Below are 12,939 nucleotides of genomic sequence, written 5' to 3' on the forward strand. Positions count from 1 at the left end.
ATTATAGTGGCAACCCAACCATGATGACTGGAGGATCCCAAGAACTTGGTTCAATGGGACAACTAAGCTATGAAAATCCGTGTGTTGAACACTCGAATTGCCTATTCCTTGTAGAACAGTGAGTGTTCGGAAACCTGCACGTGGTGAGGTTAAGTCTTTGACTTTTAATGACTCTAGAACTCCTCGAAGAGGACAAGTATAGCAGGATACTTGAGTTAAGAGTTACCTATGTAAGTGTGAAGTGGGGCCGCTTCGATTGAAACACTTATGAATCCAAAGAGGTGTTCCAAGGCCTGTAATGGACACAAACGTGAGAACGAATAAGGATTGAAGCAATATTGTGTCAATATTGTTGACTCAGTATACACCGAGGAGGACTAGTTCAAGGAACACAATCCACTAGGCCGCCGATATACTCGATAATATTGACTATGGCAGGTTCAAAGCCACAAGCTACCTTTCCAAATGCAATGTTGTATCTTAAGAGGACTGAGCTAAGTGTTTGCATACTTTCGCATACTGATTTCTCACTCATGTGGGGGATTGTTGGAAATATGGTTTTAAGCCGTATCTGAAAATTATTATTTAATTAAATATTTATTATTTAATTAAAATAATTATTGGATGTTAATCTACATCTCGAGTAGATCAACGTGATATACTTGAAGTCTCAAAACCGATTTCCGATGAGTGAGATATTGTATGTCAAAGTTTGGATGTTGAAGAGGGAAAATAACATTTATGCTATGTTATCCCACATTGGAAAACATAGAGATGTTTTTCATGTATAAGAATAGCAAAGCACATGGAGTTGATAAATTGACTTGTGGGCTTGCTAGTGGACTTGATCTAAGTACTAGCCTCGCGCGCACACACACACGCGCGCCGCCGACGATCGATCGGACGGACGGACGGACGACGACGTCGCCGCCGCCGGACGGGCGGGTCGGGTACGGGCCGGGGCCAAGGACTTGGATCTTGGCAATTGGTGCTTTGGGGTGGTGTTTGGGGCCCAAACTATTTTTTGGACCAACTCCATTGGGCTTTTTTTTTTAGCCCAACATGATTTATTATTTTGGCCCAACTGATTGTTTTACCCAAGCCCAGCCCACAGCAACAGTTGACAGCAGCAGCAGAAGAGGCAGTAGGCCGGCTACGATCTGCTGGTAAGTAGTCTGCCCCAAGATAATTCCGCCGGACGGGGCGGGCGTAGTACGGCCGGGGAAAGGACTTGGATTTGGCAATGGTGCTTTTGGGTGGTGTTGGGCCCAAACTATTTTTTGGACCAACTCCATTGGGCTTTTTTTTTTTAGCACAACAGGATTTATTATTTTGCCAAATGATGTTTACCCAAGCCCCAGCCCACTAGCAACAGTGACAGCAGCAGCCCAGAAGAGGCAGAGAGCAGAAAACACGCCCAGCTACGACTTTGATGGCAACTTCAATTTTGCAGCTAAGTTTCTTCAATGACTGAGCCCACCTGGCCATCATCTTCAACGATTTACGGCCTTCCAGCCGTCGGAGTAGAATCAAGGGTCTTGAATCATACTTTACCAACAGTGCCTATAAATAGGCCTCTGAGAGAGCTTGCAGTAATACACTAAGAAATACTGTATTCTGCCATTTCTACGCACACACTCTCTGCACAACACTTGTGCTCAGTTCTTGATCCTATTCAGTTCGCCGGAGCTCGCCGGATTGTGGTGCTACATCCGACGAGACGAAGTCGTTTTACCTTTGGGGAAGATACGCCTAAACCGAAGAGCACTACCGGGGCGATAATCTTCTTGCGGGAAGAGATTTATCTCGACTCGACTTAGTCTATACGTATAATTTATTTATACAGTATATTTCAGTTGTATACAATTATTTGAGTTGTATTTTCTCAAATTATTTATTTTGTAATATCTCGATCGTGTACCCGGTTCTAACAACCTATCGTGGATCGGATTCCCTATGTGATGATTTATGGGAGGTTTTCAAGCATGTTGGGAAGCACTTGATTCTTGATTTTTTTTTCTTCATGCCCACAGAGAAGCAAATGGCGCAGCTCATGCGCTTGCGAATTTTGCTTTGTATTATTGGACTGTAATGATTTGAAAGTCGAATTCCGTCTTGGCTTCTTGATATTGTACATATCGATTTGAAGTGAAATATAAGTTCGATTTTTGTCTTAAACAAAAAAGTCTGGTAGCAAAATTATGAGATGACTCTAATATATAGTTTTCTCTATCCTTACATATACAAACACGAATTTAGAGGCAGCATCCATATTCTCCAACCAATTAGTAGCTGTAAATTGTGATAAAAAATGCAAGCAATCAATAACAATGCCAAACAACTAGTGTTTATTACCACATCGTACACATACAAACTAGAAGAATGTAAAAAGACTATTGTAGTGTATGAGCGTATCCCTTTCAATTTTCATCATGTACATCATTTCTATCAACATAAATTTCACTATAGTAAGTTTTTCGTAATTTTCTTCTTCTCTATTCTTGATGGCCATCGCTATCATCAGGCACATTATTGTCAGTATCGTCTTTCCCCTGTCAACACACTTTGATTGTTTACACCTACACCAGCACATAAATAAAATATTTGGAGAAAGAAGCTTAAGACTTACCTTTCTCCAACCAAGGCCAAACGAGAGTAGACCAGTCTTTTTTGTTGAACTAGTAGGAAAAATTAAGTATGATGTTAGAAAATGAGATTAAATTATACAAAAAGAGGAAGATAATTAAAAAAAGAATAATCACAACATCTTTATTAGGACAAAGTTTGTTTAGAAACGTGGACCAGAGAAATCAGCATACTTTCTAGTATAGAAGTCCTTATATGTACGACTTGTTTCACTATTGCAAAAAATCATCACCAACACCAACTTGTTTATGTGAATCTGTGCAAAACTGCAATACGATTATTACACTACTAAGATGATTCACAAAAGTAAAGCAAATCAAATTGTTAAATATCGCATGTTTCGCCCTTATATCAGATATATTTTTTTGGAGGGTCCTTATATCAAATAAATATATATATAAATTAAAAAGTTATCCTTAGAAATTTAAAATATGTAAGAGAAGTTATAGGTAACACACTTCTACAATAGTATAAACGTGAAGTCATTAGCTTTTCCAAACTACTTGAGAATAAGGTGATGAATCTTGCTGTAATTCAGATAAAACTAATGCAAGTTGTTGTTAACAGAAATGGATCTATAGAGAAGTTTGAAAAAGAAGTTAAAGAAGGGTGCTTACTCACTTAGGCGAAGACGAGGCTTTACTTTGCCCAGATTCATACTGCAATGTTGCTTCTAGCATTGTCTCTGCCATAACAACCCGCTTCTCCTTATCATCTAGGGCAGCCATGGCCTTGTCATACTTTTCCTGTGCACATATATATTATATTATAACAAAAGTATCATTTGATTTTGTCATGAAGAGCAAAAAACAGTCCTAAGGCCTTGTTTAGTTTGGTGGATAAAAGTGTATTATGAGAGGCCTTCCATTTTTGTCCCAAAATCTACTTCTCTTCATATAAAATCGGGATAACCATGCCCCTTGATAAATTTGTTTTGAGTGACAAAGGATAATATATTAACATATATCCCCATTTTAAGAAATGGGATATGATTTAGGCATCTCTTTCTTCGTAATGTATTTAAGTAATACTCCCTTTGTCCCAGCCAAGATGATACATTTCTTTTCGGCAAGGGATTTAAGGAGTTGTAAATTAGTGTTTTAAGTATGTAGTATAAAAGTGATAAAGTAGGAGAGAAAATGTAATAAAGTGATAATGTAGGAGAAAAAAGGTAATAAGGGAGTGATTAATTAGTTGTAATTCTGTAATTAAAATCCCTTATTTTTTCCACATTTAGAAATGTAGCATCTTCGTTGGGACGGCCCAAAAAAGAATATGTAGCATCTTCGTTGGGACGGAGGGAGTATGACATATTAATCGATTCTATTATATCCATCATTCTATCAATAAAACTATCTACCACCAAAACGAATCATCAAAGTAAACAAGCGTACTATTAAAAACAAAGGACTTGAACGTTGTATAGAACCTGAAGAGTTTGCAGTTTTTGTTCTGCAAAACGTCGAGCTTCTTCAGCTACCCTCTGTTCTTGTTCAACCTTCAATAGAACCTACAAAAACGTTTAAAAGGAAGAGCACTCATAACTATTAATTCTAACAAGATGATTTTTTTTATTTCTTTTTTTGATAAATTTCATAAGTAAATAAAGAAAATTTTAAAGACCGCGCGATGGAGGACTCAAACCCAGGACCTCAGGTCTTGAGCATTAAACCTCCTACCGCTAGGCCAACACATGCACACTAACAAGATAATTATTAGCTCTGTAGCAAATGTTTGAAAGAGAAGTGGGGAAAATGACCTCAAGCACTGCTTTCTCCCCTTCTTTCTTATCAGCTAGAACTTGCCGTAGTTCAGCAACCTCCTTCTCCAATTTCTCAACCTGCAGAAAATTTTGAACAATCATATGCGTACTTTGAAAATCCATCTGTGTCATCTGTCATGGTTATAATTGAATTGAACTAGAAATACAGCACGATTGAATGAATGCTTCATGATTTTCATATGTACTACGTAACAAGGGACAAATAGTTGTAAAACCTTTGCAGCTAGTTCCATTCGATTATCTTCTTGAACCATTTCCATAAATGCAGATTCTAATTCTTCAGACCTACAAAAGATAAAACACATTTTTCTGAAATTTCAAAATAGGGAAGGAAAATTAACATTTTAGATTATCATTGAAAGTGACCACCAAATTGGAATATTAGTGATTGATCTTTGACTCTTGGAAGATCAATACAACTCTCCAAGTATGAAAGGAAACATTCAGACTTTCTAACAAATATGTCAAAAACAAAATGGTGCCAACGTGCAACGATTGTGTGGCCTTAACAATGACATAATTATTCCAATCCAACACCTCAACGTTCAGCTTCAACTCTGAATGAATAGTATAAACTGATAAAAAAGGAATATATTACTCGAAAAAAATGAAACTTTAAAACCAAGAATTCAGTTTAGGAACCCAAATTATCTCTCTCTATTTGTCTAACCTGAGCACAGCAGATCTCTTTTCCTCTAGCAATCTGCAGAGCTCAACCTTTAACCAAACCACCTAAAGAAAATACACTAAAAAGGTGAGTTTCTAACAGAGAGATTATATTAATGACAATCTCAGTTCCTAGATTAGTCAAAAAAAGAAAAGCCACGTGCATTTGAATTCTCTAAAACAGCAGAAAAGTAGGTGCTACTCAAATGGATAACAAACTACCTGTTCCTGAAGATCTGGAAGTGAATCTACTTCGGAATCAATGGTCATGCCTTTAAGAAACTCATCCAGGCTGGCAGAATGAGAATCCAAACTTGGAATTTCACCTAAATCCGAATTATCATTCAAGCCTGCTTCTGTCTCGTTTTCTTTTACTATTGGTCCACGATCATGCTTGAAGCTGTATAACTTAGTTGCGAGACCTTTAGGATCTTTAAAACTTTTACACCCTTTGGCTCTTTCTTTGATTGTCGAAACTACAGATGGCCTATGCTTCTGTCTCAGTTCCTGCAGTCGATCTTCAGTAATGGTCAAGAAACCCATACAAGCAGTTAAGACAAGTTGGCTGCTATCAAATGTGGAACCAGTAAGTGTTTGCAATAAAGTTATAACATCTCCAGCATCCTTCGTTGTAACTAGAGCGGGTCCTGTAGATCAAAAGGGAAGATAATTTAATGTGTCTCACTTGAAATTATTCAGAAAACATGTAGCATTTACCATATAAATCCATCAAAGCAAGTGCAGTTCGAAAGAGCATGACACGGTTTCCTTCAAACAGGATCACATCCCACACTCGAAGAACTGAAATTAGGGCAAGATGGTGTAGAATTTGAGCTATGTTGGAAAGAAATATATTTCAGCCCGTTATGCAAAACAATCAAAAACACACACCACTTTCCCATGGAAGCGTGTTTACAAAGATTGAGAGGAACCAAGGCCCAGATACCCATGCCACTTCAACTCCCAGGTAATCAAGATGATTTACTGCAGCCAACTGGATTAGATGAGGGACTTTGTATATCTAATATGAGTGACAAAGCCAAAGGATGAAGGCTTTTTATAGAGGACAAACCTAGTTTAGGGAACCTTTCACGCATCAAGTCCTCAAAAACAAGCTGGTCAACCTATCAAGTAATAAAAATTTAAGGGTTCTGTTAACATGAGCATATAGCACTTTTCCAGAAATGATATTCGTTGAGACACAAACCTGGGATTCTATCATTTCTAGTGAGAAATAACCCTCAAAGTATTCATCGATTATACCCACCAATGTCCTGAAAGGTTTGTGAGAGATTAGAAGGTAATATTAGCTCATTAACTACTATTTTCTGCATGAGTATATGTTGTTCTAAATTCAAAAATTTGCATTCACATGCTGAAGTACAGGTATCCGTTAGCATGAAATTTCTTGCTTAAAGATGAATGTGCATGATAGAGTTATCCGATCTGTGGTCTCTGATGAAATGATTTTGTACTCAACTGATACAAAAATAATAAGATGCAAAGAGCTCCAGATCCTGACCATCCTCTTTCATGAAGAATACGGGGTAAATAATTTATTCCTTGCAGACATGGAAACTAAAGTATTCTTTTTAATAACAATTTCAGTGTAAGAATATATAGCTCAATAAGAACACTGGTGATGGTTTGTGACTGTTCTCAAAACAATAGAACAATAATATTACTGGTTTTGTAGCAAGGAAATCAGCTTCTGCCAAAATACACTTTGAATGTTTGGTTTACTGAATTACTTTAGTTCTGACTTGTCAAGCAGGAACATAAGATGATGTCCATACTTACTCTATGCTAAATAACTGATGGAGTTATATATGGTATTTAGTATTAGGTTCTGATTATGTTTCCTAGTTTAGTTAGGACTCTTGTATTATAAATAGGTTCTTTATGGAGTTGATGAATATTCAGAAAATTACTCCCAAATATATTTCCCATAATTTTCTAGGAAACATAATCAAAACCTAATACTACTAAAATACGTTATGTAACTCCAACAATAACAAAGGGAGAAATCATCCTAGAGGGAATACTGAAAATCACTACATGATGATGACTGATTTTCTCCCTCCTTAAGTTATCAGAGTTCATGCGTCCAACAGGATGATGAAAAATAAAAGCTTGAAGGTTACCAGAAAGCATTTTCCTCTGGCATCATCAGAAGTAATAAGCCAGCAAAAAAATTCATTGCCTGAAATTGTGATGGTAGTAACAGAGAGCAAGAAATGAATATTAAAGTTAAGAAACAACAAGAATTTTTTTTTTTTTAGTATTGTTTGACTTTAATGATGCAGATGCCAGAATTGATGTTATTATTCATGCAAATTGAAGTATATAAAGTATATCTCCACAAACTTGTATTTTCCCATCTTGTTACAGGTCTTGTTTTCTTTTTCATCTAAGCTCTCGAACCACTAACATTTCTTCTCAACTTTTCTGCTGATATCCAGATTATATCAAGCAACCATCTGAAGTATTTATTGCAAATAACATTTGTCTCCCAGTTTCCTAATTTGTGACTTTTCCATCTGCTTTAAAATTCATTGATAGCAACCTGTTGTCTATATGTCCGTATGAAGGTCATCTAATAGATTATAATACACAGAATTTTTCCAGTCTCTTCTATTCACAAACTTACCCTTTAACATGTATAGTTTGTAAACCATTGCTTGCTAAAAAAATAAATTACTATCTTGCTTTCTAATTTCTTCCTCAATGTTCATGCTTCACCTCATACCATCTCTCTGTGAAGATTTTCCATCTTTTTTTCTTAGTCATTTGACTCCAAAGTTTAAAATATAGAAGGAGGAGAAGAAGAAAATCAGATAACACCTACAGCAGGCAGTCACCTGACAATACCCAACTGAGGGGTTATGTAGAGCATATGCTGAAAGCACACGCCGTAACGAGTTCCTGCCATTTTCATTTAATGCAGGATGGCCAGGAAATGTTCGAGGCAGATCCTGCAGCAAGTGAACAAGAAAATTAGCCTTTAGTAACACATTGTTGGATAGAATTGGAGAAAGAACAAAAATGTTCAACAATGGATGGAATTCTACGCCAAAGTTTAAGCATCCATCCGGCAGGGTATTGCAATTGAAGACCATCCTAGATGAATCCTAAAAGAAGTAGCACCTACGAATCGAAAAGATTGAACGATAAAGTCCAGGAGCCATGCAGCTAACGACCTTCTCAATCTGCTTCTTCAACTTTTCTGGCAAATCTCCTTTCTTCCCTTCATATGCTGATTTATCATGCTCTTTGCCATCACTACTAGAATCACATTCTACAGACAGCAAATCTTGGTAATATCCATCCACTCGGCGAGTTCTAACACCAACAAATGCTTGCCACACCTGCCCAATCAAGTGCAAACACATGAAGAAGCTTCATAGCTGGAAAAGTATTTTCAAGAACCTTACATTTGGTGCAAGGGTAATAGTACCTCCCCTCTAAGTTCCTTAGGTACTCCTAGTCGAACAAGGGCTGCTAGTTCTTCTTTCCAAGGAAAACTTGTTTCTGGGGGTAGTTTATCGTTGGCACTAGTTTCTACTGTAGGAGCATCTGCACTATCATTTCTCTCATTGTCGTCTTCAGATCCTCCACTATCTGATCTTGCCTCGTCTATTGATGGAAGGTCATTATTTTCGCATCTTTTATTTTCACGCTTCACGCTTCCTTTCTTTTTTATTCTTAAACTCATCAAATGGTCTATGCAATTTAATGATTGACTAATATCAGCCCATGTTTTCACCTCACGGGGCTTTCTATTTTGGTTACTTGGAGCTTCCTTGGGAGGTACACTTCCCTCAGACCTCTTTTCACTAGAATTTCCATCATCTCCGCTCACCTTTTCAACAGCAGTAACTTCAGAAATGGCAGCAGATTGTTCAGCTGAATCATCCCTTTCCTCACTTGCTGTTTGACCGAGATCACGTGACTGCTCTGCAACCTCAGAAACCACAGGTTCAGTTTCATCTTCCTTAGCATGACTAGCCCTTGTAGACTCTTCTTGCTGCACAAGAAATCCCTTCCATTTTGCCAATCTCTCCTCTTCTTCTTCCTGGAATTTTACGTGTTATTGATTTTAGTAGAGCACGCGTGACTCTGCTCCACTAATCTTACAGATTTTTCTTACGTTTATCAAACAAATACGATAAATAACAAATCAACTTCACAGGTTCTGTAATAAGAAAATGTAAGAATTCAACTACAAGCCACAAAAAACAAAAGGGAAACTGAGTCACATTGCCATTTCACCAAATATGATAAATAACATACGCATGGGATTACCTTATAGATATTGGAATACTCTCGATACCTATGGGCATGTTGAGGTCTCACAGTAAATCCATAGGAATCCCTGCCAAAGTTTCAATTGTTTTTATCTCCCAGAGAATCACACATGCGTATGCTTGTATATCATATATACATCTTCATTTTATTGAATTTGCAAAGCTAGAATACAAATTATATTAATTAGAAATTTACCTGGAATCATCATATAATGTACGCTTGCTCAACAAGGACAACAACATACTTCACAATAATTCTAATACCACCGCCCATATCGCTCTACCTTTCAATCAACCCACCCTCCAATAAAAACACTGTCCACCATTCCCTAATTCGACTCCAGATCTATATCTACATAAATTTACGAAATCCTACCCTAGAAATTCAAAATTTAACCAACACGGAAGGAAGAAGAATCAGATGACGATAAATTTACAGTCTCAGAATTCAAAATCCTCTGATGATCCTACAATACCAACCAACATCAACGACTATCCGAGTTAATTCTCGAGCTCATCGGTCATAATTCTCCCACTCTATCTCAGAAAACTTAAGAATTTCCTCAAATATCGAATCCTGAAAACCGCGGAAACGCAGGGCATAGCCACACGTGTCGAGCTCAAAAGTCGCAGAAAAATCAGACGTATAGAGTTGAAGCATATTGCATGCGACAATATACGTGACGACGCAGAGTGCAGTTTCCGTAGTGATCGATTGGTCATCTCTTCTAACAGTTAACTGATTTTCCCTCTCTTTCGCGCTCTCTCTCTAGAGTTGACCGCTTGCATTTTGTAATTTGTGGTGCTTTGAAAAACAGTGGTCGCGCGGGCTTTCTGTAAGCTTTTTGCTACTGCGACGCCTATCTTACATAAATCGGCCCACAAATCTAATGTAATTGTTTGGGCTACCCAAACGAATTGGACCGTATTTTCAGTCTCAATATTGTCCTTCTCAAATATAATTCTATTCATACCCCTATTTTATTCAATATAAAATCTCATTTAAAATAATAATAATATTTATAATAATTATAATTATAATAAATAATTATAAATTTATTAACTTACCCTATAATCCACACTCCCAAACTAAATACCTTATAGACTATAATCTCTAAATTATTTACATCAAACATTTTTTAAATAATATAAAAGATGAGTTTTTCCCCCTTCATTTATTCCCTCTCTTCATCCAACAATTTTTCGTCATTTTTTTAATATTTAATTCTTTTTTAAAAAACATGGTCAAATTTAATTCATAAAAAAAATATTCAATGTGTATCTTAAATTTAATATAGTATAAAAATCATCAAAAATGAATTTAAAATAAATAAGTTGTGAAAATTTAAAATATTTTACCTTCTTTCTTCGTTTAAATTTTATAACTTTTTATTTATGTTTATGGAAATAAATATTTATTTATTGTCATGCGTAATATTCTACAATAATAATAATAATGGTGGGAAAAATGAACGACTAATTCAATCTGTGATAAAAATGATTTTTTTAAAAAAAATTATGGGAAAAATGGAATTCGGACAAAGTTGGTGATATTTGGTGCAATTAACTCTAATAATAATGCATAATGTTAATTTTCATTATTGAATAATTTTAACATTTATTCAATGACTATAATTATCATTACACTTTATGAATGAGGGCTATACTAAGTAAAATGGAGGTTATGAATAGATTTATCCCCTTTTCAAAGATATTATATTTTGGGTTAAGTTTTGGTTACGGCCCGAATTTTTGGAGTCTTTTTCCAAAATAATCTGAACTTTCTTTAATTTAGTTTACAAAGTTTGAACTTTTCTAAAGTTTCAATTATTGGAAACATTCAAGAATAATAATACCCACTTATTTCACGCGCGGAATCAACTTTGGATGTCAAATATTGGATATTCTACGCGAGAAATCGCAAAAGTCTATTCAGCCTTTTGTCGTCGATGAAGTCTAACTTAAGTAGTAAAATTGAGGTACTTAAAGACTCTAAAAAAATTTTGGTTCAATTTCACTTGCCTACGGTGTAATCTTTCCACTATAACTATGTGTGCACTTCTATTTTGTGAGATTCTTTTGAGAAATTTGTGCCCCGTTCGCACATATCTCTGCTCTTAATTTTGTTTGTCGACACGCTCATGACTCTTCTTCTCCTGCCGGAAGAGTTGTTCTTGGTGCGTGCGTTTTTCTTGGCCTCTTCTCCTCTTCTCCTCTTCTCACTTTCATCATTGTACCTTTGTGTGGATAGTGACTTCACATGCGTGCAATTATTTTTTCACTTTTATGTGGTATAGAGGTCCTGCTTACGTGTTGGTAGCTTATTTGTTTGTTTAGCCTTCAGACATCGAATTCGCAATCACTGGTTGAAATTACAATTTTCTATAAAGTTTAAAGTATTTAAAAGTTGATAAAAATTCAAGTTCTTTTTGGAAAAATGCCCCACATCTTAGACGTAAATTATATTCTAATTATGTGTATGTGTTGGTCTAGAGGTAGAAGGTTAATGCCTAAAATTTGAGGTCTTAGGTTCAAGTTCTCCATCACATAGTTTTAAATTTTTTTTATTTAATTATGTAAAAAAAAAAACTATAACTTTTGTTTTCCCTAAGTTATTGGAAACCAAAATTTAAGATGTACCCCCACTCCCCAAATCAAATTTCTTTTTTGTATGATCCATTTTCGCCTAATAATTGAAAATTTGAACGGTAAGCTCACTCCAACAATTTTTTTGCCTCTACCTAGGGGTATAAATCGAAACGAGCCGAACCGAATAGTGGTGTGCTCAAATTTGATTTGTTTAGTATCGAATCGAATCTCGAACTTTACTTACCGAATACTTTGAGGCTCACGAGCGGCTCAGAGCCTAATCGAACCTATATGAACTTTCCAAATTTATATTTATATTCAAAATATTGATTATTTTAATTTAAAAATAAATTATTTTATTTAAAATAATAATATATTAATTATTTTCTTATGACAAATAAAATTAATTAGAGATTCAATATAATTATTATTAATTTTAATGGATAAATATAAGTTGTATTTACTAATAATTTATATTTTTCAAGCTGAATCACTTGACGAACATGTTTACGAGCTAACAAGCCGAATACTACTAAGCTCAAGTTTGGTTTGTTTATTTATCGAGCTTCTCTAAACGAACTTGAATGAGCTTTTTCGTTCCGAGCTCCGAATAGTTCGCGAGCGGCTTGGTTTGTTTACACACCTACCTCTACCGCTGTATTTGATATCGTTGTATCTTCACAAATATACACCGAGTTGTCATGAAGTAATTTATATTTTCACGAGACGACATAAAATAATTAATATACAAATCTACATTTATGATGGTATTGAACTCGATCACGAAATTCATCCAATTCATTGATATATTTCTTGAACTTTATTTATCTCCATAGGTGAGATTTATTGGTGGGGGTGGAAAACAGGTGAGATCATGTGAAATTATTGAAGGGGAGAAATTTTGGTTAATGATTAAATTCTGAGAAATGCTGAAGAAAAGTTTTAACG

The 12,939-nt window shown here is 35.6% G+C and overlaps 1 protein-coding gene across 2 annotated transcripts; it reads right to left on the minus strand.

Annotated features, from left to right (window-relative positions):
* Positions 1–2,325: 2,325 nt before the first annotated feature.
* On the minus strand, positions 2,326–10,211 carry LOC131016707 (uncharacterized). 2 transcript variants are annotated; one of them, XM_057945406.1, is made up of 18 exons: positions 9,599–10,211; positions 9,401–9,470; positions 8,553–9,170; positions 8,296–8,463; positions 7,957–8,070; positions 7,240–7,298; positions 6,303–6,369; positions 6,168–6,219; positions 5,987–6,079; positions 5,813–5,896; positions 5,318–5,742; positions 5,100–5,161; positions 4,645–4,714; positions 4,406–4,486; positions 4,076–4,156; positions 3,268–3,392; positions 2,630–2,678; positions 2,326–2,552 (listed from the first exon to the last, which is right to left on the minus strand). In XM_057945406.1, exons 1-18 carry the CDS (start codon positions 9,643–9,645, stop codon positions 2,496–2,498), a joined length of 2,322 nt encoding a protein of 773 aa, XP_057801389.1. In that variant the 5' UTR covers positions 9,646–10,211; the 3' UTR covers positions 2,326–2,495. The 2 variants fall into 2 exon arrangements, with proteins under 2 accessions (XP_057801389.1, XP_057801390.1); XM_057945407.1 differs by having other exon boundaries at positions 3,264–3,392.
* Between the last annotated feature and the right edge of the window lie 2,728 nt (positions 10,212–12,939).

The sequence above is a fragment of the Salvia miltiorrhiza genome, chromosome 3 (assembly GCF_028751815.1).
Source record: "Salvia miltiorrhiza cultivar Shanhuang (shh) chromosome 3, IMPLAD_Smil_shh, whole genome shotgun sequence".
NCBI lineage: Eukaryota > Viridiplantae > Streptophyta > Magnoliopsida > Lamiales > Lamiaceae > Salvia > Salvia miltiorrhiza.